At 51.5% G+C, this 26198-nt stretch overlaps 2 protein-coding genes and 1 long non-coding RNA gene across 11 annotated transcripts; 1 reads left to right on the plus strand and 2 right to left on the minus strand.

Moving 5' to 3' along the window:
- Positions 1–127: 127 nt before the first annotated feature.
- LOC117309071 (uncharacterized) lies at positions 128–5400 on the plus strand. Of its 3 annotated transcripts, none has more exons than XR_004523339.2 (3): positions 128–244; positions 2258–2409; positions 4387–5400. It is a non-coding gene; the product is annotated as an uncharacterized lncRNA (long non-coding RNA). The 3 variants fall into 3 exon arrangements; XR_004523337.2 differs by lacking the exon at positions 128–244 and adding an exon at positions 1883–2026; XR_012328177.1 differs by lacking the exon at positions 128–244 and having other exon boundaries at positions 1883–2409.
- Positions 348–11865, minus strand: CLIP3 (CAP-Gly domain containing linker protein 3). 2 transcript variants are annotated; one of them, XM_033844931.2, is made up of 13 exons: positions 11700–11865; positions 8553–8692; positions 8374–8467; positions 8025–8186; positions 7491–7609; positions 6745–6981; positions 4324–4459; positions 4056–4184; positions 3272–3415; positions 3081–3204; positions 2809–2873; positions 2356–2428; positions 348–1885 (listed from the first exon to the last, which is right to left on the minus strand). In XM_033844931.2, exons 1-13 carry the CDS (start codon positions 11863–11865, stop codon positions 1831–1833), a joined length of 1644 nt encoding a protein of 547 aa, XP_033700822.1. In that variant the 3' UTR covers positions 348–1830. The 2 variants fall into 2 exon arrangements, with proteins under 2 accessions (XP_033700822.1, XP_073652633.1); XM_073796532.1 differs by having other exon boundaries at positions 4300–4459.
- Positions 11866–13924: 2059 nt separating this feature from the next.
- THAP8 (THAP domain containing 8) lies at positions 13925–26145 on the minus strand. Of its 6 annotated transcripts, none has more exons than XM_033844987.2 (5): positions 26007–26145; positions 16976–17168; positions 16422–16814; positions 14533–14720; positions 13925–14055 (listed from the first exon to the last, which is right to left on the minus strand). In XM_033844987.2, the coding sequence occupies exons 2-4, from the start codon at positions 17120–17122 to the stop codon at positions 14580–14582; spliced, it is 681 nt and encodes a 226-aa protein (XP_033700878.1). In that variant the 5' UTR covers positions 17123–17168; positions 26007–26145; the 3' UTR covers positions 13925–14055; positions 14533–14579. The 6 variants fall into 6 exon arrangements, with proteins under 6 accessions (XP_033700878.1, XP_033700877.1, XP_033700875.1 ...); XM_033844986.2 differs by lacking the exon at positions 26007–26145 and adding an exon at positions 25799–25978 and having other exon boundaries at positions 14533–14644; XM_033844984.2 differs by lacking the exon at positions 26007–26145 and adding an exon at positions 25799–25976.
- Between the last annotated feature and the right edge of the window lie 53 nt (positions 26146–26198).

Consider the following 26198-nt stretch of genomic DNA (forward strand, 5'->3'; position numbering starts at 1 on the left):
AGGCTCCTCCTTCCACCCAATCGGCGCTCTCACACACTGTTGTTCCGCCCCCTCGCCCTCCTTCGGTGACAGGCTGTGCCTCCCGGCCTCTGAGCCACTGGGGCCCCTTCAGAGACGGGTCTTCGTCTGGCATCGACCAATCAGAGCTCCAGAATCGAACCTGTCCACGCTGCGGAGAGCCCAGAAAGGAGGGGCAGCCGTGGCGGCACAGGAAAAACGCGATGGTTGGAAGGACTCCCCGCAGGTTAGGCCATCCTATATAAAGCCGCAGGGATGCGCGACTGCTGTACCCAGCAAGGGTACGGAGGCAGGGCCGTAACTCCCTAAACACCGACCCGACACAGAGAGCCGTAGAAACGTCTTTATTGAAGGGGGTAGGGGTCATGCTGAGTTTGGGGACATGCAGTGAAGGGGCAGTCGTGAGCTGTCCTTGGTTTTCAGGGCCCCAGGTCTGCCCTGGACCCCTGGGCCTTCGGGGTCTCGGTCGGGCTGTTAGTCTGGCCAGGGTGCTCTGAGGTCCTTCAGGGCCAGTAACTTAGATTTGGTGTTTTGGACCTGTGACCAGAATGTAGATTGAAATGGGGACTCCAGGATTTGGGATCCCCTCAAGGCCTTGATGCCCCTCATGTATGAGATGGAGGCTTGAGGATTTGGGGTTCCCTTGGGGCTGGGGCTCTTGGAATTTGGGTGTCTTGAGATCCATGGACTCAGGGCATTCAAGTCCTCTGGTTTCCGGGGATGAGAATTCCTGTTTGGGGTTTCTGGTGCCTATGAATAGAGCTTGAGGTGCCCTGGGGGCCCAGGATACATATCTCCTCCATCCCAGGCACAGGAACCTCCGTGACTGAGGTTTCCTGAGGGCTTGGGATTGGATTTTTAAAATTTGGGATTCCCTGGGGATTTGGGGATTCCATGATTTGGGGATCCTGGGAGTTAGGGCTTTGGGGTCTCCTAGGGGCTCTAGGACTTGCGGGCACAGGGGAGTTTAGGACATGTACTCTGGGGTTTGGATCCTCAGAGTCCCAGAATGGGACCTCCAAATTTTGGGGTCCCCCCAAAGGGGGAAATAATTACTTTAAAAATAGAGAATTTTCTGGGAGCCTGGCCAGCACAGGTGCTGTGGGCCGCATGGGGTGGGCTTCGTACAAGGCACTGGGGGTTTCTTGAGGGTGCAGAGGATAGGAAGACTTGGGGGTCCTGTAATTAGCACTTCCAGTACTGTTTTGGTATCTGTAAATTGGGGGTGACAGTGGGCTGGTTAATGTGGGTCTCTTCTTGAGGGGTAAGAGCAGGGGCGTTCGTTAATGGAGGGAGTCTCTGATTGCAGTGTAGGGGGTTTGGGGTGACCACGGGGGTCACAACATCTTGAGGGGACTGATATTAAATGTGGGTTTGTTACTCTTGCTTTGGAGGTGTTTCTTTCAAGGGGACTTGATGGTGGTTGGAGGGGGGCCTTTGTTAACAGGGAAGGGTTCTGATCCAGTGACTAGTGACTCAGGAATGTTCTGCTGTGGAGCATTATGTAGAGAAAGTCACCGTCATTTGGGGTGATGTGGAAATCTGTTATTGGGGGGTCTCCTCTGAGGGGTTGGGACTAGCCTGAAGGTACTACACTTAGGGAATCTCTTTCTGGGTAACATAGGGTCTGTATTTGGGGGGTTATCATGAGGGAATCTGTTAATAATGGGGCCTCAGTGATCGAGGGCTGGCTAATGGGGGTCTCTATTCTGGACGTGTTACTAGGAATCTCTATCTCAGGGTGACTCGGGGGCTCCTTGTATCAGGAGATGCTAGAGGAGGCTCTGTGTCTCTCTCAGATGTCCAGAGCCTCTAAGACTGCATCTCCGCCCTCAGCATCCAGGGAAACCAGCAACAGAAGAGCAACCTGGGGAAGAGAACTGTGTCACACGCTGGTGCAGGATGCGGAAGCATCTGGATCCATCACCACCCAGCTCTTCCCCGAGTGTCTGGGATTTGGCCTTTCTGGATTCCAGCTGTGCCCTCTCAGGCTCCCGTGGAGCCGAAGGTGTTCTGTCTCTTTTACCTGCCCCTTGAAAGTTGAAGTCACCAGGGATTTCCCTGGTGGTCCAGTGGTTAAGCCTCTGTGCTCACAACACAGGGGGCCCAGGCCCGGCGCAGCCAAATATATATATATATAAAAGTTGAAGTCACCAGAATTCACTATGGGGCCTCACTCCCTAAAGACTGCTTCTGGGTAAGCTAACTAGTCGTATGTTTTCCTAACTTCTATTTCCAGCCCCAACCCAGAACTCCAGACTCCCTGTGTCCAATGGCCTGGTGGATGCCTCTCCCTGAATATCCCACAGGAGAGGGGGACCAAGGGTTGCTACGTACCTGGAGATGGAGTTCTCTGATGCGATGTCCTTTGGGGTCCGGACTGTTGTGAAGGTGCGTTTGGGCTGCGTCACTGAAGGGAAGGGCAAGGTCTCAGGTGAGGGGATGATAGACCCACCTCTGTCCTCAATATCTACCCAGACTCTTTTTCATTAATATTTATCCACGTCCCCAATATCCTACATTCCCAATAGCCATCTAGACCTCTTGTCAATAATATTCCCTGTGTCCTCCAAGACCTACCCATGTCCCCGGTGCCTGCTCAGAGCCTTGTCGTTAACATCCCCATCCCTATAGCGCCCATCCTTTTGGGGATCCTGTCTCATCATTTTCCTGGACCCTGTGTCCCCAATTAAATACTGGAGATTCTGTCACCAGCATACACCTGAGGACCCAAGACCTTTCTTCCTATCCCCAAATCCACACTCCTCCCACAGCCAGCCCCCAACTCACTTGTCACTTGATGTACTTTTTTGGCTCCAACATTATCCCCAGGGGGGTCAGTGGATCCACCAATCCTGGGGAGACACGAGGAGTGGGAGGAGTCAGAGCCACAAGAGGCCAGGGTCTGACCAGGAGCGGAGCCCCGGGGGGCCTACAACGAAAGAGCTAGGGTGTGGGGGTGGATATCCACACTGTCCTCCTGGTCCAAGAGAAGGAGACATCCAAGCAGGGGATCAGGATTCTGGGTGGTGCCCTGAGTTGTGACCAGAGTTTGGGCTCACCTCTGAATTCGAGATGCTGGTGCAAAGACTCCATGCCGTGGGGGGCAGGTGAAGTACCGGACACCAAAGACAGAGCCATCATGTTTGCCGGTGGGCTGGTCTAGCTCTATGCCGTACCAGTAACCTGCAACAGGAGAGTGTCAGGATGCCTCAAGGCCCTGCCTGCCCCCAGCCCAGATAGCTATCCTCACCTGGGGCAAAGTCTGTCTTCCCATAGAAACGCACGATCCCTTGCTTCTGGCCTGCGACGAGCACTTGGTCTCCAACCTCAGCCTTAGCTCCTTCACGCTGCTGCAGGCTGCCCAGAGATGGGGATGATGAGGGCTTCTTCTTACCTGGCGGGAAGGGGACAAGGGGTGAGGGTGAGGCCTCCAGATGCCAGCCCTGGGGGCCCCGTGTCACCCAGAAAGCCACAAGGTAGAAACTATCCTGGTTCAAATGAGACGAGCCTTCCCCTGAAATGGGGTTGGCGGGGTGGGCTTGAAAGGAAACAATCCCAGCTGCCAGAGAATGGGGGTGGGGGCTTTGGGCCTGAGGGACAACTAAGTCAAGAACCTACAGAACCTCAAAACTCTTTCTCAAAGTTGAAGATATTTGGGCCAAGGGGAAAACTGAGTCTCAGAAGTCAGAAACCCAGAAACTGTCCTTTTAAAATGAAGGGGGGAGTTAGGTCTGAGAATAAATCAAGTCACTAAAGCCAGGAACCCCATAGATTCTTCCCTAAAACTGGGAGAAAACCTTTGGCTCTAAGGGGAAACTAAGTCATGGGGGGCAGGGAACACACAGGTCCTTGCAAGAACTGGGTGGGACCAGTACTGAGTCAAAGGAGAAACTGAGGCACAAAAGTCAGGAACTCAGAGGTCATCCTCTAAAATGGGAGTTTGAGCCTGAGGAGAAACTGAGTCACAGAAGCTGGGCTATCCACAGAATATCCTCAAGAATGGCTCTCGTCACCCCTAGGGCTCCCCCTCTGACCTTTGTGTTCCCTGCGGCCTTTGCCTGTGACACGGGAGAAGTCCATCCGGGGAGTCCGCGGTGTGGAGGTGACAGATGAGGGAGGTGCATCCACTGCCTTGGAGATCTTGGACACAGAGGCAAAGAGACCTGGGGGGACAGAGCCTGGGCTGGGAGTTGTCCAAGCCTCTGCCCTCTGACCCCCCTCATCACCTCCCAACCCCAGCACTCAGCAGCAGAACTACTGAGTGGACCCCACCATCACCTTCTGGGCCCCAGTGGGACTGACCCTGCTTGGGAGGGCAGATGAAGTACCGGACACCCCCAACACTGCCATCATTCTTGCCCTCAGGTTCATCCAGTTCCACGCCCACCCACTGGCCGCTGGCGAACTCCGTGGTCCCGCAGAACCGCAGTGTGCCCGTCTGAGGAAACAAGGGAGGAAATGGCTTGGGTGCACCTTGAGAGGCCGATAAGATCACCGGCACACAGGTAGCATGGTGGGATGGACGAGGGAGCCCCAGGCTTAAATCTCAGCTTGGACATCACCATTCACTGGTTGTATAACTTAACTGTGCCTCGATGTCCTCATCTGCGAAATGGGAACAGAAATCTCACCCACCTTACAGGATTGTTACAGAGCTGCGCTGTCCGACGCAGTACACGGCCACTAGCCACATATGACAATTTAAATTAACTAAAATTAAATTAAAATATCATTTCTCCAATCACACTAGCCACACTTCAAGTGCTTAATATCCACATGTGGCTCATGGCTAGTTCACTGGACTACACAGACATAGAACATTTCCAATCTCACAAAAAGGTCTACTGGACATGAATGCTATAGAGACATAAAAGCCCTCAGAACAGGGCCTCGTGCTGAGTAAGGGATCAGTAAGTGTTGCCTATTATTATCCTGTAACTTTGGTAAAGGGACCTCACGGGGCCTCAGTTTCATTTGGAAAATGGGGATCACAGTCCACCTCAGAGGCTGGTTATCCGGTGGAAACATTTTTAACATATGTGAAGTTGCTTAGCTGCAGTGAGTGTGGTTATTATCATTTGTGTGAGGCTTCTTCACTGCTCTAAGCCTCAGTTCCTCATCTATAAAATGGGCTAAATAATAGCGCCTACTTTGGAGAGCTGGTGTGGGGATCAGAACAGTGCCTGGCACACAGAGCCAAACCCTATTCTAAGGGCTTTACACATTTTAACTAGTTTAAACCTCGAAAATAATCTTAAAAGAGAGTGGATATATACATAACTGATTCACTTTGCTGTTCAGCAGAAACTAACACAACATTGTAAATCAACTATATGCCAATACAAATTCATTTAAAAAAATAAAATAAAATAAAATAAACCTCAAACAACCCCCCTCAAGTGGGTACTATCAGCTCCATTTTACAGATGAAGAAGCTGATGCCCAGAGAGGTGAAATCACTGGCCCCACAGCTGGTAAGTGGCAAAGCTGAGATTTGCCTGAGCAAATCCCTGAGCCTGAGTTCATAACCACTGTGCTATGCTGCTTCTCTACAGGCAGAGATTGTTATTACATGTCTTCAGACAAAGAGTTTCACCTCTTGGGCTTCTTACAGTCTTCTATATTGTAAAATGGAGAGAATCAACCCATCCTGCTTTCAAAATTGTCACACTGATTTGATTAAATCATGTACAGAAACTTTCCAGGTGGGGCTGATGCATGCAAAACTCTTGATTACGAAACAAAATGTGACTTTTATGGCTTCTCACTGTACAAAGAAACAAAATTCAAATTCACTCCAGTGGCCTGCAGGTCTGGTGAGATCCAGCCCCTGCTAACGTCGCCACTTCACCCTCCCTAGATAACTCCCCTCCAGTCACACTACCCCTCCCCTCCTCTGGGATTTTGTACCTGCGATCTCCTCTGTCTCCATATTTTTGCAAGGTGAGCTCCTTCCCCTCTCAGCTCAGATATCACCTCCTCAGAGAAGCCTTCTCAGAAGACCTTAGCTAAAACCACCTCGGCCCTCAGCTAGGGCCAATTTATTAAATGCAAGCATTTAATGGTTTTCAAAGCCTTTGTTGCTACTGGAAATTATCTTAACTATGGGTATACTTTATTGACTGTCTCTTCCTCAATAGAAATGGAGTTCTATGAGAGCAGGTCTGGGGCTAACACAGGCCTTCATCCCCAAGGACAGGCTGGGTCCAGCATGGAGCCTGAGGGACACCAGGTAAATGAATCAAACTTGGAATGATTGAATGAATAAAGATCTCTCTGTCCTCTGGGACTTTATACCTGCTCCCCCTCCCTAGGGCCCCCTTCTCCCTTTCTTCTCCTGGCTCATTCCTCAGCATCTTCAAGTGAGCAAAGTATTGACCACTCTGGGAACACAAGTGGCCCCTGGATGGGAACCACAAGGCCCAGGGGGACCCAAATGGGGCAGAGTTGCACTGATCACTCTGCATGTGCTTCCTCGTGAGCCATGACAGCTCTGGGCTGTCACTGTCAGGAGATGGATCTGTCTTCCCCCTTGGACTGAGAGTTCAGCTTGGGTGGGGCACAAAGGAGGCACTCACAGAACAACTGTTAGACAAAATGAATACTGTGTGCATGACTGGGAGGGTGGGCAGGCAAAGGGGAGAGTCTGCACTCTGCCCAAAGACCCAGCTCTGAGGGATGAGGGCTGAGTCCTGCCCACCCTTCCCTGCTCCAGTCCCTGACCTTCTGGCCATCCAGTAGCACGCGGTCTCCCAGGCGCAGGCCCAGTGCACTGAGCATGAGATTGCCTGGGACGTTGTCATAGTTGGGTAGCGTAACCTTGGGGAGGGCGCAGGAGAGCGGCACAGCCTCCTCCAGTAGCGTCCGCAGCTCCTTGGCCACCAGCGCCGCCTCTGCCTTGTCCAGGGACATGTCCATGGGGTCTGGGACCACCTCCGCTGGCACCTGTCCCTTTCGGTTCTGGGGGCCAACAGGAAGAGAGGGAGCAAAGACTCAGCGGCATAGGCTGCACCCCCACTGAGCCCATGCCCCCAGAGACCCCGGGTCGAGGTGAGGCAGAGGTGGGAGTAGGTCATACCCTGGGCCAACTTGGAAAGAGGAAGGGGTGGGGCATTAAGGTACAGCCCACGATCCCCAGGGAAGTCCACCTCTGAGACCTCAGGCTGGAGATGTCAAGTATGGAGCCAATAGGGAATGAAGGTCCCACTTCAGTGCTGTAGGTCATGCCCTCAGGGCCAAGACCCCAAGCCCGGAATGGGGCCATGTGAAGGACAAACACTGAAAATGGGCTCCTGTGGTACCGGGTTAAGGATCCAACTGGGCCAATGGGGAATGAGAGTTTCAAGAAACTCAAGTGGTCCTGCCCCGTCCCCTCCCCCGCTCCCATCCTCTGCAGAGGCCTGCTGGCCAGAAAGCGGTTGGGGAGGAAGGAGAAGGAAGGTAACAGGACTGGGCCAGGGTGGCAGTACCCGAAGCGCCGGGTTGGCACCGTGTTCCAGCAAACATTTGGCCGCACCCAGGCACAGGTTGGAGGCAGCGATGTGCAGGGCTGAGCCATGGTTGAAGTCACTGCACGTGGAATTCACCACTGGGAAGTGGGTGAGAGGAGGGTTCCGGGTGAGCGCCCTCAGCACCCCAGCCCTCCCGCTGCCTTCCAGCCTCCGAAGTCCACCTCTTCATCCATCTCTTAACCCGCAGGCCCCAGGCCCCACCACCCCACGGCAGCCTCTGACACAGAGCCCCGCCCCTCCTCGGCCACCCCCCTCCCAACCAGCTCCCGCCAGGCCCTGACATTTTGGACCCCTGAACTCCTTCTCCCGCACCTCCCGCCTCCCGCCTCCCACCCTGGCCTCCCACCCTGGCCTCCCACGCCAGGCCCCATCAGTCGCCTTCCCTGCCTTCTCACTCGTCTCCTCCCCCCACACCTGGGTACCCTCCTTCTGCTTCCAGCCCTCCTTCCTCGCCTAGGTCCTGCCCCTCCCAGCCCGGCCCTTCCTCCTTACCTCTGGGCCGTGCACCCTTCAGTAGCACGCGCACGAGATCCGGCACGTCAAAATATGCCGCGTAGTGAAGCGCGTTCATGTTGGTCCAGCGGCTGCGCAGGGTCACGTCTGCGCCCAGTGCCAGCAGCTGCTGCGAGAGGCGTACAGCCGCCGCGGGGTCCCCTGCGCGACAGCCCAGGTCAGCTTGGGTTCCCTCCTCCAGAGTGTGGGCCCAGAGCATGGGGAAGGCCCAGGGCTTTAGGGACTGCACTTTGGGATCTTAGGCTGTGGGGTCCAGGATGGAGGTCTGAGGGCCGGGGTTCTGAGAGTGTTGGGCGTGGCAGTTAGGTTTGGGGGTTTGGACCCTCACCGACTCCGTGGGCCCCCGCCTTGCACGCATAATGGAGCAGTGTCATGTCGGTCAGCCCATCACGATCATTCACGTGGCAGCCTCGACGCAGAATCTGGGAGTACCAGGGGACCAGGGAGGGTTACCCAAACACGTGAGGAAGCCCTTCCTCTCCTCCCTCGCTTCCCCAGCGCTCTCACCTCATTGCCAATGACATCAATCTTGTGCTGGACTTGGGGCACCCACTGGCGCACAATGGCGAACAGCTCAGGGATGGTGGTCTGCGGGTCAAACAGAATCTCCTGGCAGGCAGGGTCGTTGGGGTCGAAGAAGGTGAAGGCTGGGGTGGTGAGAGGTCCAAGATCACCCCAGGCAAACTGTGGACTGACCCCCCCCTCCTTCCATCCTAAGGCAGAGGAGCTCTAGACCTTTAAAACCTTCTAATACAGAGTCTCAAACTGGTGGCACATGGGCCACAGGCATTTTCTGTGTGGCCAGCGTGAGGTTTCAAAATCAGGTCTCACATAAAAATGTGGATGCCTGGTGTGTCTTGAAAAACTGGAAGATCATATAGCAGCAAACTCCACCCCATGAAACAAGAGTGGTAAGGAGTCTGCATGCCCAAGGGGGCTGCTACTGCTCTAGCGCATGTCGCCCTGTCGGGGCATGCTTTAGCCAAATCTCCAGGGTAAAGAAAATTAAAAAGGCAGAAGTCACGGTTTTTAAGAAAAATCTCCCCGAATTTCAATTACTGTGCAGTCCACATAAAATGGATCCATGGGCAGGACCCAACCTGTGGCCAGCCAGGGGGTGCCCAGAGGAACTTCCATCTCCCCCCTTTAGAGTGTTGCCCTGTAGTAACGTCAGCACGCAGCACAGGGCTGGCACAAGGCAGGAGCCCAGTGCGTGTTGAATGGATGAGCAAACGAATGACCAGATGACACAGAGCCCAGGGACGTACCGCATAGAAGGTGTCTCCCGGAAGCAGCCTGTGTGCTCTTTTTAAAACCCCAGTCACAGCACAGCTCTCCCTGGCTAAGCCTGCCCTGGCTTCCATCACACTCAGAGTACAGACCCAAATCCTCAGCCTGGCCCACAGGCCCTAAACAAACTGGCCTCATCTGTTCTCTGCCCTCTCCCCCTCACTCGCTCCCCTCCAGCCACACTGACCTCCTTCTGTCCTTCCAACTCGCCAGGCAAATTCCTCTCTCAGGGCTTTGTGCTTGCTGTTCTTCTTGCCTGGGCCCGTCTTCCCTGAGATCTTCCTAAGGCTTCAGAGAGGCCTCCCCAGACCACCCTGGCTAAATCAGCACCTCTGCCCTTCTTTATCTCTTGCCCTTTTTCATTTCTTTAAAAATATCACTACTTAGGGACTTCCCTGGTGGTCCAGCGGTTAAGACACTGTGCTTCCTATGCAGGGGGCCTGGGTTCGATCCCTGGTCAAGGAACTAAGATCCCCATATGCCACGCGGCATGGCCAAAAGAAAAAAAAGAAGAAAAAAATCACTACTTAACATTACTTGTTTACTCCTTCCTCCCTCCCTCTTTTCCTCTCTTTCTCTTCTTCCTCATTCTCTTCCTTTCTTGCTTGTCCCCCTCACTAGGACGTTTCCAGGCTGCCTTGTTCACTCCCCTATCCATGCAGGAGGCGCTCTGTCAGTCTCGCTGAATTAATGTACAAATTTAATAAATACACGAGTTTCTCTTGGAGTCCACCTTAGCCCTCTCTCTGTCCTAGACTGCATTTTCAGATTCCTTCACATTCTGTGACCAAACCCTCCTCGTTCTACAGGCAGGATTCCTGGGGACGGGAGGCAGATACCCTAGACTCTCTGACTTCCCAGCAGGCCACAGGTCCCAGCCACATCCAGCCACATTTCCAGTGGAGATTTTCCAGTTTCCCAGGGTGGATACCCGGCCCTAGACACCCAGATAACTTTCTTATTTTTCTATCAGACTGAGGGCAACTTATGGCCTCTCTGACCCACCTCTAGTGGGTGACATGTCCACAGATGCCACCCCTCCTGCCCTATCCTGATGACACCTACTCTCTGAACTTGGAACCTCATTTCCGAACTTACAGCTGCCGGGGATTCCCAGCCAACATCTTTTAAAAGCCTCCTCCTATATCTAATTCTGGCTGAGCTCCACCCTCTCTACCCAGTAGCCAGAGGGAGCTTTTAAAAATATAAATCAGACCTGCCCCCCCACAAACTGCTCTCCCCCGCCATCACACTTAGAATATATCCAAAGTTCTCACAGTAGCCTTTAAGGCCCTTCCAGATCTAGCCATTGCCAACCTCTCATCTCAGCTCCAATCACTCCCTAACAGCAACATCAAGATTTTCCTTCTGCTCCAAGCTCAGTCCTGCCTCAGGGTTTTTGTACTTGCTGCTTACAGCCTGTAACACTCTTTCTCCAGCTCTCCTATGGCTGATTCCTCCTCAAGCTCTGCGTCTCAGCCTAAATGCCACCTCGTCAAAGACCCACCCTGACCACTCTGTCTCAAGGTGCTGCCCCCTAGCCATTCTCTATTATATCTCCATCTTTTATTTCTTTCATAGCATCCACTCCAATCTGAACTTATCCAATTTATATACCTGTTACTTGCTTAGTTTTGCCTTCTCTCCTGAGAGCAGGGATCATGCCTGGATTGCTCACCATTAAATCTTCATCTCCTAGCACAAGGCTTGTCACAGAGTAGTAGTGATGGATAAACAGTGCTTGGTGAATGAGCAGACACTTTCCTTTTCTCCAAGAGGCCACCCTCTCAGCTCCACATCTTCCTACCTCAGAGCCTTTACTCCTGTGGTTACCTTGCCTGGGACCCCCTTCCCCTAATCTTTTCCCTTGTTAACCCTCAATTCATCCTTCAGTCTCCCTCAAATGTTCCTTCCTCAGGGAAAGCGTATCTTAAAAAGCTCTTGCAGAATTCGGTTCTTAGCAAACACAATTCTCATCAAGGCTTGTAATTATGTACTTATATTTTTATACTTATTTGTGTGGTTGTCATTGAGGCCTGTGAGTTCTCTTAGGCAAAGACTAGATCTGTCTTGCTCCATGCTGTGCCCCCAGTTCCTAGGTCCATAGCAGGCTTTCCAAAAATGCTTGTTTAATGACTAAATGACTGAATGATTTGTCATGAATCAAATATTACGATTATCCCAATTCCATTCTCCAATGGGTGAATGAATTAATGAGGGGGGGGGAATCCAAGGGCCACGACTCCTCCAGAACACCTTCAGATCCTCCAGATTCCTCCCACCATCTCCACCAGCAGAGTTCAGCCAAACCTCCCTGGCAACCCAAGGCTCCAGGCCATATTGCTGAGTGGGGAGGGTGGTTACCGTAGTCCTTGGGGAGGGGGGCAGGTGCCGAGGGGTGCACAACAGGCTTCTGCCGGCGCTCCTGGGTGGGGCTGGGGGGCTCTGGGACAGGCTCATCCTCCTCCTCCTCCTCTTCTCCCTGCGCCCTGAGCGGCGGGGCCATCGGGGCGGGATCTGTCTTAGTCATGGTCCTTGGTGGCCCTCAGTGGGCAGGTGCAGAGTTGGAGGTGGCCTTCAGGCAAATCCTGGGGGCAGAGGTCAGCTAAAGAGGGTGCCCCAGTCTCTGGAATCTGAGCCCCCCAGACGCTCACCGGGCTCCGGGTGGCTCCCACGCCCCCAGCTCTGGATTTTGGGCAATCATAGGGACGCCAGTCACCCATCAGGGGACGCTGGTTTGTGGGCCCAACGCCTACCACTTCCCCCAGGCCAGTCCCCCATTCTTCTCCTCCCGCGTCAGGGCCCTCAGTCTAGGCCGCCCCCTCCCCCGGTTTGTTTATCTCAGGATGCAGGATGCTTTGCCCCTCCCCTTCTCCGCGGGCCTCCCCTCTACCCATCTTACCTCGGGTGTCTGGGGCTGGAGACCAAAGCTGAAACCGGGGAAACTGGAGTAATGGGGTGCCAGTGTCTGGGGAAGTGATGGGGGAGAAGAAGACAGAGAGAAGGGGACGAGGCCCGGACGCCGACGGGGGATGGGGGTGGAGAGGGAGGGGCGCTGACGGCGCATGCGCTGTCACCCCCAACCAGGCGCGGGGGCGGAGACACTGCGAGGCTGCTTGCATTGATGAAAAGGCTGGAGGCAGCGGTGGGAAGGGTATAGACACCGAGGACGGGGAGTAGAAGAAATGGCCACGAAGAAGGATGTGAGGCATGGAGACAGGAGACAGATGAAGCAGGGACAAGGGCAAAAAGACAGGGATGGGAAAACGGGCACATGGATTTTTGTCCATCCCGCTGTGATAGCGCCTTTGCGAAGGCCTGCAAACCAGACCAGTCTGGGCAGGGGTCTCGTTGTGTGGTAGTGGTGGGTGTTGTCTCTCTCTGACATATCAGACCTGACCTCTACTCCACGTCCACCCTAGACAAGGGATGTCTCAGAGGGATGACTTTGTGGAGACTCCTATAATCACTGTCATTGTCATTATCGCATAGTGCGCACACAGCATTTACCCAGAGAAGGTAAGCCATTTACCCAAGGGCATACAGCAAACAGGTAATGGAGCTAAGACTTGAATCCCAGTGGCCTGGCTATAGCGCCTGGGCTTTTAATCACCGTGCTACATGGCTTTGGCAGTGCCTAGGGGATAGATCTGCCAATGGACTCCTCCCCCCAGAAAGGCCTCCAGGAGCCAGCCCAGGGATGAGGCCTTCCCGGCCCCATCATCCTGGCTGGGCTGTCACACCTGACTGGCTGTGGCCTGCACTGTCCACAATCATCCCAGCCTGAACAGGGCTAGCTGACTTTGCCTTCCACCTCTCATCCTTCTAATGTGCAGGCCCAGTAGCTCCATTAAGATATTTCCAGAATTTCATCCCTCACCCCAGTCCCAGGCCCTAATCCTGGTCCATCCTTCATCCTCTCCCACCTGGACTATGGCAGCTCCCCACAACACTCCAATATGCAGCCAGAGGGACCTATTAACACCTATCAGGGCTTCCCTGGTGGCGCAGTGGTTGAGAGTCCGCCTGCCGATGCAGGGGACACGGGTTCGTGCCCCGGTCCGGGAAGACCCCACATGCCGTGGAGCGGCTAGACCCGTGAGCCATGGCCGCTGAGCCTGTGCGTCCAGAGCCTGTGCTCCGCAATGGGAGAGGCCACAACAGTGAGAGGCCCACGTACCGCAAAAAAAAAACAAAAACAAAAACCCACACCTATCACATCAGGACCTTCCTAAAGGCATCTGCTTGCTGCACCTCACTGCAGGTAACAGCCAATGTCTCAACCACAACCCACAAGTCCCTGTGTGAACGTCCCTGTCATCTCTCCAATCTCACCTCCTCTCACTCTCCCCCTCAGTCACTCCACTCTAACCACCCTGGCCTCCTTGTTCCTCCTCACCCCAGGACCTCTGCACTGGCGCTCCTTCTGCCTGGAATGCTCTTTCCCCAGATACCTGGTTCCCTTACTCCTCTCTTTTAGGCTTTCGCTTATTGGTACCTTTCCAATGAGACCTTTTCTGCTCTATCTAACATTGCGTCCCAACCCCACCCTCCTCACACACAAACACTCACTCCCTTCCCTGCTTCAGTGTTCGCCATAGCAACACTGTCTTCCTCCGGCTTATACCTTAGATGGTAGGGTATGCGCAGAGGCCGTTCTTCTCCCTGGAACATCCAGTCCACGTGCCTTCCAGGCCAGCTCCTTCTCATCATCAGGTGTCTGCTCAAACACTGTCTCCTTAGAGAGTCCTCCCTCCCACCCAGCCCATTACATTTTCATTCAGTCTTTATGGCACTTATCACAACCTGAAATTATACTGTTTATTAATTTACTAGTTCATCTTCTGCTCAAGCAGAAAGTGAGCACCACGAGGACAGGACTTTTGTCAGCTGTGTTCACTGCTGTATCCCCAGCTTGGCACCAGCCTTGGCAAAGGGTACAAGGGGCTCTTCAGAACCAGGCACAACTCTCTCCAAACGAACAACCCTTGCTCTGCTCTGAGAATGTTTTACTGACCGCAAAGATTGAAGGTGGGGTTGGGACCTGGTTCCCAGGGTAATCACTGCTGACAGGGGTCTTGGGCCCAGGTCAGCCCTAAGGTTCAAGGGGTCCCTAGGAGGAGGTGGTGGGAGCCAGGGCCCTGAGGGAGGCACTGCTATGCCCCAGGCATGGGTCATGGGGCTGGGCCAAACCCACGTTTGATGCATCTCTCTTCCTCTGTCTTCTGTCATCTGTCCTGGTCCTTATGCACTGGGAGTCTGAGTGTCCAGGAGCTCAGGCTTGGCGTCCAGGGTGGGAGGTGCAGGACCTTGGGCGAGGACCACAGCTATGTCAGGCCCTCCACAGATGATGGTGAAGGCTTGGGACTCCTCAGGTCCAGGGAGCTGGGCCATCCAAGGCAAAGAAGTAGTAGAGATGGAGGACACAGGGGAATGAGGGGAGTGAGGGGAGGGAAGGAGGGAAGGAAAAAGTGGGGGCAGGGGGAGAAATGGTGAGGAACAGGGAGGTAGAGGTGGGAGGGAGGTGTCAGGAGACAGAGAGAGATATGGGCAGAGAGAGATGTGAGGAGAGAGATGTGAGAACCAGAGAGACATTCATGAGGGTATAAAGAGGTATGGGGAAACAGGGAGAGAGATGTGGGGGAAGAGAGACACGGAGAGACAGATATGGGGGGTGGGAGAAATGTAGGGGCAGGGAGACAGGGATATGGATATGGGGGATAAAGATGCAGATGAAGAGAGACATGGGAAGTGGGGAGATAGATGTGATGACAGAGACATGGGGGCAGAAAGACAAAGATGAATGTGGGAGAGAAGAGAGACATGGGAAGTGGGGAGATAGATGGGATGACAGAGACATAGGGGGCAGAAAGACAAAGATGAATGTGGGAGAGAAAGGAAGAGGTTGAGAGACAGGGATAGAATGGGGACAGGGGAGGCAGAGAGAGACACTGTCAGCCCAGGGGCCCTGGCAGGCTCCATGAAGAGCCGCAGGCCTGAGTCTGAGTTATGTCCTTGCCCCCACCCCCACCCCCTCGTATGTCCCTCTTGTGCTCCCGCATGGTTCAGGCCACAGTCTCAAACATGAAGCCTCCGGGGACAGCCACTGCAGCTCTAGCTGACTGCTACTATCTGGGGATGCGAACCCAGTGCTGCTAGATTTGCTGAGCCTTCAGGAAAGACCAGAAAATATTTTACAGCATTACTGAGGCCAAAAGAATAACATCTGTGGGTCAGGCCCAACCCACTGGCTGTCAGGTTGAGACACCTTAGCTACAGAGGTACCTCAGGGGCTTTCTGAAACCCCCTCCCACCTCCCTTGTCCAGGCAGGAACAAGGGCCCTGGGACCTCAAGCTTGACCCTGGGGTTTTAAGCAGGAAAAAGGCCTGGTCAAATTTTGATTTTTAAAGACATGGTCCCCTTAGGAATTCCTTGGTGGTGCAGTGGTTAGGACTCTGTGCTTCCACTGCAGGGGGCATGGATTCGATCCCTGGTTGGGGAACTAAGACCTCACAAGCCGCGTGGTGTGGCCAAATAAAAAAAGACATGATCCCCTCCACTCCCCACGCCAGAAGATACTCAGCAGTAAAACATAGGGGCAAAAGGGCCTTAGATAGGGCCTGGGATACTCTAGTATAGAGTTGCAAACTCAAGCTCTATAGGGGCCAGGCAGGGAGCTCTCCCACAGAGGAGCACAGGCCTCCTCTGGGGCCAGACACCTGGGTTTGAATCCTGGCTCTGCAACTTACTGACTGCCTGGCTTTGGGCAAGTTACTGGACCACTCTGTGCTTCAGTTTTTTCATATGGAAAATGGGGACAAGAGCAGTTTCAATATCAAGGTCATAGTGAGTTTTCAATAAGTTATTTACTCTGTGTCTAGAAGAGAGTAAGGGCTGCTTAAATATTATAATATTATTAATAAATGGAGCAGCCACTACTCAGCTCCCACCGATAGTTGCTTGGCATTGCCATACTGATTTTTTTCAAGCCAGAAATTTGGAAACACGGGTGAAATGTTCTGACTTTCAACTCTGGACTCTAGGCTGAAAGCACACCCACTGTGTGGGCCAGGCAGGGCACTCACCGCGCGCAGCCGGCCCCGGTGCGCCGGCGCCAGTAGGCTCTCCGCGCGCAGCTGCTTCGCCAGCTGTTCCAGAGCCCGCAGCCGCGCCTGGTGCCGCTCGTGGCGCCGCTGGAGCCTCCGCACCCGCCGCTGCAGCGCTCCCAGCGCCGCGCCCAGCCCGGGCCAGGGGTGCTGGGCCGACACTCCAGGGCGCGGCCCAGTGGGAACCGGCGGAAGCGGCAGGGGAGTCAGGAACACTGTGGCTGGGACCTCGGGGCCCCCGGATGCTGGTCCCAACACCACAAGCTGTACGGGGCCAGGGGCCGGGACGGCTGGACCAGGGGACAGGGACGTGGCCTCCTGCGGAGTTGGAGGCACGACTGGTTTCTCGGTGCTTCGGGAATTCGTCTGCCTCTGGAAGACAAGGCAAGGGATGGGGGATCGAGGACATCAGGGCCGGACTCCAAGGAAAATTCCTCAGGAGTGGAGGGCTGAGAGTCAGCCTGCAGGAGGGACCTCCCTCAGAGGGGAGGGCGGGGGACCAGACTCCAGCAATGGGACTCTCCTGAGCTCACCTTGGCGGGCGGCGCTCCGGAGAAGATGGAGGGCACAGCATCCGGCCGCAGGTAGCGCACGCCCCAGCGCCACTGGAAGCAAGAGGGGGCGAAGTGCTCGCTGCACAGGTGCTGGTGGCAGCTAGGCACCCAGTGCTCACACCCCATGTGCCTCAGCCAGGCCTGCAGCCGGGGACCATCCTTCAGGGGGAACCTGCCGGGGGGCGGGGTCAGCGAGATCAGGTCCAACCCCACCCCTCCATGAGGATACGCACACCCAGAGGTCCCTGAGCTCCAAACCTCTGCCTCCCCTGGGCCAGAATCTGGCCCTGCCTCCCAACCAGGCTCTCAACCTTCTACTCACATCCAGTTCTTCAGGCTCCACCTTTTAAACACCCAGCATCAGCCCACCTCTCCCACCTCCGCTGACCCTCGCATCCAGCCTCCAGCCTCCCCTGGCTGGGTTTTTGCAACAGTCTCCTTCCTGGTCTCTTTACCCACTGTCACTCTCCCTTCCCCTCCAGTCTGTTCCTCCATATGAATCTCAGGAGGCAGTTTACAGAATTGGACAAATCTAGAATGTGGGAGATCCCATATTCATGGGGGTAGGGGTGGGATTATAGATTAAAAGAGATTTAAGAAACATCAGTCCAAAGGCAGATGTGGACTTTGTCTGCAACAAGCCATTCTGTAAAAAGACATTTTAATACAATTGGGGGAAACTGAGCATGAATTGGGTATTAGATGATTGTAAGAAGTTAATTTTGCTAGGTGTGATAATTATATTGGTTTAACCTTCTAAATAGTCATCTGTTGGAAAAATATTCTGAAATATTTATGGATAAAAGACCTAATGTCTGGAATTTACTTTAAAATACTGCATTAAAGATGTACATGGGAGGAAGGTGGATGAAAAACATTAGCAAAATGTTGACAACTGGTGTAAATGAGTGATAGATGCACGAGGATTCATTTAAACAACTCTATTTTTTGTGTATGCTTGAAAACATGTTAAAAAGTTTTTAAACAACTTAACAACAACAAATAACCCGATTAAAAAATGGGCAAAGGACTTGAATAGACATTTCTCCAAAGAAGATGCAAATGGCCAACCAGCATATGAAAAGATGCTCAACATCATTTATCATCAGGAAAATGCCAAACAAAACCACAAGATATCACCTCATAACCATTAGAATGACGACTATACAAAAACAAACAAACACAAAATAACAAGTGTTGGCAAGGACGAGCAGAAACTGGAACCCTGTGCGCAGCTGGTGGGAATGTAAAATGGAGCAGCCTCTATGTATGGCTGTTCCTCAAAAAATTGAAAATAGAATTACCGTATGATCCAACAATCCCTCTTCTGGATACACACCCCCTAAAAATTGAAAGCAGAGTCTCGAAGAGATATGAGCATACTCATGTGCATAATAGCATTATTTACAATAGCCAAAAGTGGGAAGAAACCCAAGGGTCCATCAACAAATGGATTAGCAAAAGGCAGTATATACATACAATGAAATATTATTCAGCCTTAAAAAGGAAAGAAATTCTGACACATACTATAACATGGATGACTCTTGAGTACATTACGGTAAGTGAAATAAACCAGTCACAAAAAACCCAAATACTGTATGATTCCACTTATATGGGGTATCTAAAGTAGTCAAATTCAGAGAAACAGAAAGTAGAATGGTGGTTGCCAGGGGCTGGGGGGAGGGGAGGGAAATTGGGAGTTCTTGTTCAATGGGTATAGAGTTTCAGTTTGGCAAGATGGAGAAGTTCTGGAGGGACTTCCCTGGTGGTGCAGTGGTTAAGAATCTGCCTACCGACGCAGGGGACATGGGTTCAATCCCTGGTCCAGGAAGATCCCACATGCCACAGAGCAACTAAGCGCGTGCGCCACAGCTACTGAGCCTGCACTCTAGAGCCCACGAGCCACAACTACTGAGCCTGTGTGCTACAACTACTGAAGTCCGTGTGCCTAGAGCCCGTGCTCTGCAACAAGAGAAGCTAGGGAAATCCTGCGCATGGCAGCTAGGGAAATCCTGCGCATGGCAATGAAGACCCAATGCAGCCAAAAATAAATAAATAAATATTTTTAAAAAAAAGAAAGAAAAAGTTCTGGAGATTGGTTGCTCAACAATGTGAACATGCTCAATACTACTGAATTTAAAGATGGTTAAGAGGGGAGATTTTATGTTATGTGTATTTTACCACAATTAAAAATTTTTTTAATTTTAAAGTTTTTTTTTTAATGAATTAAATAAAAGCTTTCCCAGTGGGAGTGGATAGGGATTATCTGATAAGGCACCCTCTACAGGCGCCCAACTACTTCTGTGTCCATAAGAAGTAGTGCCACCCGTTAACTGGTGCCACTGTCCCCAACGTCTCTTTTTGCCCTCTTTTATAGCAATTCACTTTCTATTTGGACCTTGGTTCAAGACTGTCCACAATAAAGACCTCATTTCCCAGCTTCATTTGCAGCTAGAGGTGGCCACATGATTAAGTTCTGGCCAGTTTGTTCTGTGGGAGCTGCCAGAAACTGTGAAACATTAAAGGTTTATTTTAAGCTGCTAAATGTTGGGATAGTTTGTCATGGAGCATTAGGTAACTAATACAGTCAGTCATCCACATCCCACCTTCACAATGTCTTCCATATCTGTGACTTTTTTTTTTTTTTTTTTGCGGTACGCGGGCCTCTCACCGTTGTGGCCTCTCCCGCTGCGGAGCACAGGCTCCGGACGCGCAAGCTCAGCGGCCATGGCTCACGGGCCCAGCCACTCCGCGGCATGTGGTATCTTCCCGGACCAGGGCACGAACCCGTGTCCCCTGCATCGGCAGGAGGACTCTCAACCACTGCGCCACCAGGGAAGCCCTGTGACATTATTTACTTAATATTTTTCTTAAAATTGACCAACTTAAGTATTAAATGAAGATACCTAAAAGAGAAACTTTAAACCACAATTGAAAATGGAATACCAGTATCAATTCCATAAATAGGAGTTAACCATAAAAACACCTGATACCTTTACTTGCTGAGGGCTTTAAGGCCTGCTCTCTCTTTGTTAAAAAGGAAGAGTAAGGAGTGTTAGAGGGTGGGGGACAATCCCATCCATAGGAGACAGGACAAATAAACTCAGGCATATGCACACAAAGAATACCATGCAGCTCTAAAATAGGCTGAAGGCACTGTATGAACTGATATGATATTGTCAGGCATACATTATGTGAAAAAAGCAAGGTTCCAAATAGAGTATATCAGCTTTTCGTAATTGTGGCAGCCTGAATAACGGTCCCCCAAAAGACATCCATGTCCTAATCCCCGGAGCCTGTGAATATTGCATTTCATGACAAAAGATGTGATTAAGTTAAGGATCTTGAGATGGGTAAAATTATCCTCTACATCATCCGGGTTGGCCCTAAAAGCAGTTGCAAGTATTCTTTTAAGAGGGAAGCAGAAGAACATATTACCACAGATAAAAGAGGAGACGCAATGTGATGACAGAAGCAGAGATTGGAGTGATGTGGCCAAAAGCCAAGGAATGCCTGCGGACACCAGAAACTGGAAGATGCAAGGAACAGATTTTCTCCTAGAGCCTCCTGGGGAATGCAGCCCTGCTGACACCTTGATTTTTGGCCCAGTAAAACCGATCTGGATTGTGAGAGAATAATTCCTATTGTTTTAAGCCACCAGGAGTTTGTAACAGCAGCCATAGGAAACTAACAAAGTAATAAAGGGGGAAACAAGAACATATGTTCAGATTTGCTTGCATTTGCATAAAGAAACACTGGGAAAGACACATAAGAAAGTAAAGAGGCCACCAGTGGGTAGGAGGTGGATGGGATGGACAGAGGTTGTTGGTGGGGAGCAAAGGAAGGCTTCTCAGGCGAAAGGCAGACAGAGAGGGAAGTGGGGGATAGCTGGTGAATGAGGACAGAAGGGCTGACTCAGAGGAGAGCGTGGCATCCAAAGAGCAGAACCTCAGGGCACAGAGCCAGGAACTCTGGCCGATGCGTTCCTTCACCCTCAAACTGAGATCCAAATGTTCTCACCAGCCTCCTTCTGCCTGGACACGAACATGAAATCCCTTGTACCAGCACTTCCCACCTACTCCTGGGCAGAGACTGCCAACTGATTACTCCACGTCCACTCTCTTCTTCTTCCTAACAAACTCCAACTTTTTTGAGGCCATAATGTGCCCTGTTAGACGACTGTCTCCCAGGTTCCTTTGCAGTAGATGGGCCACGTAACTAAGTTCTGGCCATGTTGGGTGATACATCTAGGATGGTACCTTAAATGTGAGAGGGTTATCAAATGGAATCAGAAGCAGCTCAAGGCGCAAAGGAGGAAAGTAATATCAGAAAACCTCTTCCTAATTTGGTCTTGGTTTTATTCTCTTTTGTTCCTCTAGATGGCAACATTTATGATAGGAAATGTCCCTCTCTAAAATTCAACCTTAAGTGCACAGCCAGTGTCCTCCTTTTTTTATAGAATATTTTAGTCTTGTTGGCCATTCTATCTACAGCACTGCTAAGAGTTCTTCTTTTCTTCCTTACTAACATAACTCAGAATGTCTTCAGGGTGGTTAACTGCCCATCAAAAGACTACATTTCCCAGGCTCCTTTGCAGTTTTTTGGAGGGGTGACCAATGATGAAGAACCTACCGTTGGGTGGGATTTCTGAGGCTTTGTAAAGGGGACCAGCTCAGTTTAGAGTTGTGTCTCTTTTGCTCTTCATCCCTTCTCTTTTCTCCCTACCAGAAATGGTTGGGCATGATGGCTGAGGTACTTGGCAGCCACTGGATGGATATGAAAGATGGGACCCTCATCCCTGATGACTGTGGAACTGCCACACCAGTGCTCATCTGCCAACCTCTATACTTGCTTCATGTGAGAGAAAAATAAACCTTGTGGTAGACTGTATTATTGTTCAAGACATTTGCTGCCCTTCCCCACACGAAGATACACATTTCCACTCTACTGACCTGACGCTTGCCATAGTCTTGCTGTGGCCAAAGAAGTAAAAGTGATATGGGCCACTTCTAAGTATGCAATTTACCAGGAGCCATTGGGTGATTCTCCCCACTTTCTCTTTCCCCCCCTCCCACAAGACCACCAATATTCCAGGTAGGGGAGGCTCCTTCAGCCTGAATCCCCAATTAAGATACAGTAGACAAGGGCCACAAATGGCCGACAAAGGACATTAGCGTGAGTGAGGAATAAACCTTTGTTGTGGTAAGCCACTGAGATTCTGTGAATTTGTTACTGTAGCATAACCTAACCACGCTGATTCCTACAGACCCCGTAATTTGGTAAAGCCACTATTATTTCAGGACTTTGTTACTGCCAGACAGATGCAATTCCTACCTGTGAGACACCTCCCCCTGCCGTGAGAGATGACTGTCATTTGTTCCTGAAAGGGCCTAAATCACAACTAATGAATGTTTCCTTTGGCACCCAGGCAGGAATTTTGAGTTACTTCCTAGCAGCCACTTCCCTCAGTGTTTCACCTTGTTCCTTCCTAGCATCCATGCCCTCTCTTGAATCTCCTTTGGAGACTGCTCCTCACCAAACTCTTAGCTAAATGGCTTCTTCAAGAGTGACTCAGGGATGGACCTTGAGGTGGGAATGGGTCAGCCTGTGTGAGGAACAGCCCGGCAGCCACTGGTGGGATTTAAACAACACAGGCATGAACTGATTTTTATACGGTCGCCTGGCTGCTATGCACAGTTCTCACTGTTCTCCTTATTATTATGTGTGAAGCACTTAGAACACTTACCTGGCATACAGTAAGTGCTCTTTAACCAAGTTATTATTGTCATTGCTGTAAGGGAAGCAAGTGTAGAAGTAGGGAGACCAGCAAGCATCTATCACAGCGTCTCATTAAGAAATGATGGGGACTTCCCTGGCGGTCCAACGGGTAAGACTCCGCGCTCCCAATGCAGGGGGCCCGGGTTCGACCCCTGGTCAGGGAACTAGATCCCACATGCATGCCACAATTAGGAAGTCCACATGCTGCAACTAAGAAGTCCGCATGCCACAACTAAATATCCTGCATGCTGCAACTAAGACCCAGCACAGCCAAAATAAATAAAGAAAGAAAGAAATATTAAAAAAGAAAGAAAGAAAGAAAGAAATGATGGCAGCCTGGGCTATGCTGTGACAGCAGAGGTGATAAGAAGTGGTCAGACTAGGAATGTGGTGGGTTTTCTTTCTTTCCTTATTTCTTAATAGTTTAGTGAGGATTCTGCCATTTGCATTTATAACTGTATTGCCAAGGAGTTAGGGCTTTTGTTGTGATTGCTGCAGGATGGGACTGTTTTGGAGGGTAGAGTCAAAGGATGGATTAATGGACTAGATTAGGGGCAGTGGTGCTGAAGAAGAGAAAGGATCAACTTGTGTCCTCAGTTCTTCAATGATTGACCCCGCACCTATCCATGAGCTCTGTCAGGGCAGGAACAAGATCTGTCAGGGTCCTTTGTGTCCAGCAGGAGCTTACTTACTACAGGAGACACTCGGAGTTGCTGACTTAATAAACGATGTCAGAGTGATATATATTAAAAAGCAAGTCTGGACATACTGATTTAGGTTCAAAGACTCCTCTGCCCTCCTCCTCCCCTGAACCAGGGTCCCTCAAGGGATAGCTGGGACATGGCATTCTGAGTTTCCTGAGGAGCCCACCTGAAATGCATTCATCGAATTCATCCAACAAATATTTACTGAGCACCCACTACATGCCAGGCACTGTTCTAGGTGGTGGGGACACAACAGGGAATAAGACAGAAAAAAATCCCTGCCTTCATGGAGCTGACATTCTAGTGGAGGAGCCAATAAATGAATATATCAAATATGTGGTATGCCAGAAAGTGGTAAATGTTAAAGGGAAAAATAAAGCAGGAGGTGAATAGGGAGAATATGTATGTACGGGAGAGGGTTATCATTTTACAGAGTGGTGGTCATAAAGGGAAGATCTTTCCAGGCAGAGGGAACAGCACAGGCTGTTCAGAACAGGGAAAGGCCCTGGGGCAACACTGTGCCTGGCATGCTAGAGGAACATCGAATAAGCCAGTGACACTGGAGCGGAGTTAAGTAAGGGGCAGGAGGGAGGAGATGAGGTCAGACAGAAAGTGGGGATCCAGCTCCTGTAGGGCTTTGTAGGCCTGTTCTCTGCCTGCTCCAGCCTCACCTTCTTGTCTTTACAGAGTCAGGTGGGAGCTGGGGAGGGGATCTGAGCCCTGAACAGACTGTGGGAGCAGGTTGACAAATGGAGAGGCTACTAAAATAGTGCAGTCATGCAGTCAGGAGGTGACACTGGCCAACACCAGGGTGGGGGCAAGGAAGGGGGTTAGAAGTGGTAAATTCTTGATAGACTTTGAAGGGAGAGCCAACAGGATTTGCTAATGGACTGGATGAGGAAATGTGTCCTGGCCAACTTAGACTAAGGCCACCAGGGACAAACATGTAGTCTAGGGAAGTCAGGTTTATTTACCACAGCAATAAGGGAACTGTACACCAGAGATACTGTGGGGAGTTTCATCAAACAGAGGAAAATAATTATTATTTGGGTTTGGTGAATAGGTGAAATTTAGGTGAAATGTAAGTGAAACAGTGTTTGGATAGGCTCAAAGCAAAGCAGAACTGTGTGTAAAGGGATCAATATCAGACCTGAATTACAAAGTGGACCCAGGGTCCGTCTCCTTGGAAGCAATAAAGTTTGGATAGATGTGGAATACTGTGTCCAGAAACCCCTTACCTGAAGCTCTGCACCTGGACTGTAAATCAAGGTTGCTTCTCTGTGTCAAAGTGACTCAACTTCTCCAAACCTTAATTAAGTAAGATGTTTCATTCTTACTGATGTAATTTCAAACAGCAATTTGTGATGGCCTACGATTTTAGAGAACAAAGCTTCCTAGTAAGAAAGCAGCAGTCACTCAAAAGAAGGGGAGTTTTGGGCTTCCCTGGTGGCGCAGTGGTTGAGAGTCCCCCTGCCGATGCAGGGGACACGGGTTCGTGCACCGGTCCGGGAGGATCCCACATGCTGCGAAGCGGCTGGGCCCGTGAGCCATGGCCGCTGAGCCTGCGCGTCCGGAGCCTGTGCTCCGCAACGGGAGAGGCCACAACAATGAGAGGCCCGCGTACCGCAAAAAAAAAAAAAAAAAAAAAAAAGAAGGGGAGTTTTGTCACTTTACATCTGCAACACGTCCCTGAGAAAAATATAGAAATTTTTTTTCCTATTAACTCTTCAGCTAGCTTTTCCCGTGTCTGTCATTCCAGCCAAATAAATAAGAGAGCAGGTTTTTTGTTATTGGGTTTTTTTTGTTTTACAGTTCAAGCTAATTTTTACTTTCTCAAGTGTGAGAAAAGAGAAGAAGTAAAGATGACTCTAAGGGTTTCTAGCCTGAAAGACGGTAAGGATGGAAAGCTATTAACTAGGATAATAAAGGATATGGGAGGTTTTAGGAGAGACAAAATCAGGAGCTTGGTTTCGGATATTTTGAGTTTGAGATGCCTCAAATCCGTGGGGATGGCGAGTGGGCAACTGTAGGCTCTTTCTGAGCCTGGACCAACCTCACTTCTGTCTACACGGCCCTCCCATTCCTCCGCTCGCCCCGTTCACTACCTATCGTCTACCCCTGCTGTTTCACACATCTGCACCTTTACATGTGCGGTGTCTACTGTTAGTGAAACACTGGGAACACGGTCTCTTCAACCTGCTAACCCTGTTTCCAGACACCGGCAAGATGGACTAGGTCCCCCGCACTGCTGCATTTACCCTCGGGCCCGCCCCCACAGGGCCCCGCCTCCCTGCAAGGCCCGCCCCTCGCTTGTGCTCACTTGTAGAAGCTCACCGGGCGGTTGTCCGCGCCCAGTTGGCCCGCATTGTTGGAGCAGTTCGGAGCCCGGCAGTACTTGGGCATGGCTGTCCAACCCAACTGGGTTTTGCCCGGTCTGAAGACGCACTTTGGTCCTCGCCGGGCGCCGCCGAACCCCGCCCCGCCCGCACGCTTGCAGCGTGCCTGACGTAAGGGGCCGCGTCACGTACCTGCGTACTGCGCGCCAGGCCGTGTTACCACAGCTACGCCCTCATCACGTGGCAAATGGAGACAAGCGAGAATGTCTGCGCAAAGCCGGCTCTTAGCCACCCGGACCTCATCACATGATGGGGGAGAGGTGGCGTCAAGGCGTTTCTGAGTCTGCGCCAACTCTTCAGTCTTTTTCGGTTCCACCCTACGCT

This window comes from Tursiops truncatus, chromosome 19, assembly GCF_011762595.2.
Source record: "Tursiops truncatus isolate mTurTru1 chromosome 19, mTurTru1.mat.Y, whole genome shotgun sequence".
Classification (NCBI taxonomy): domain Eukaryota; kingdom Metazoa; phylum Chordata; class Mammalia; order Artiodactyla; family Delphinidae; genus Tursiops; species Tursiops truncatus.

Excerpts from the sequence above, each read along its gene's own strand:
- CLIP3 (XM_073796532.1), bottom strand. The coding sequence starts at position 11,865 with ATGACTAAGACAGATCCCGCCCCGATGGCCCCGCCGCTCAGGGCGCAG. Across the intron at positions 4,185-4,299 it reads GTCCCACTGGGGCCCAGAAG|GTCTCTTTGCCTCTGTGTCC; the intron begins GTGATGGTGGGG and ends CTGTCCCCCCAG. Across the intron at positions 3,205-3,271 it reads GAAGACAGACTTTGCCCCAG|GTTACTGGTACGGCATAGAG; the intron begins GTGAGGATAGCT and ends CTCCTGTTGCAG.
- THAP8 (XM_033844984.2), bottom strand. The coding sequence starts at position 25,881 with ATGCCCAAGTACTGCCGGGCTCCGAACTGCTCCAACAATGCGGGCCAA. Across the intron at positions 17,169-25,798 it reads CGCCCGGTGAGCTTCTACAA|GTTCCCCCTGAAGGATGGTC; the intron begins GTGAGCACAAGC and ends GCCCCCCGGCAG. Across the intron at positions 16,815-16,975 it reads CCGGAGCGCCGCCCGCCAAG|AGGCAGACGAATTCCCGAAG; the intron begins GTGAGCTCAGGA and ends CTTGTCTTCCAG.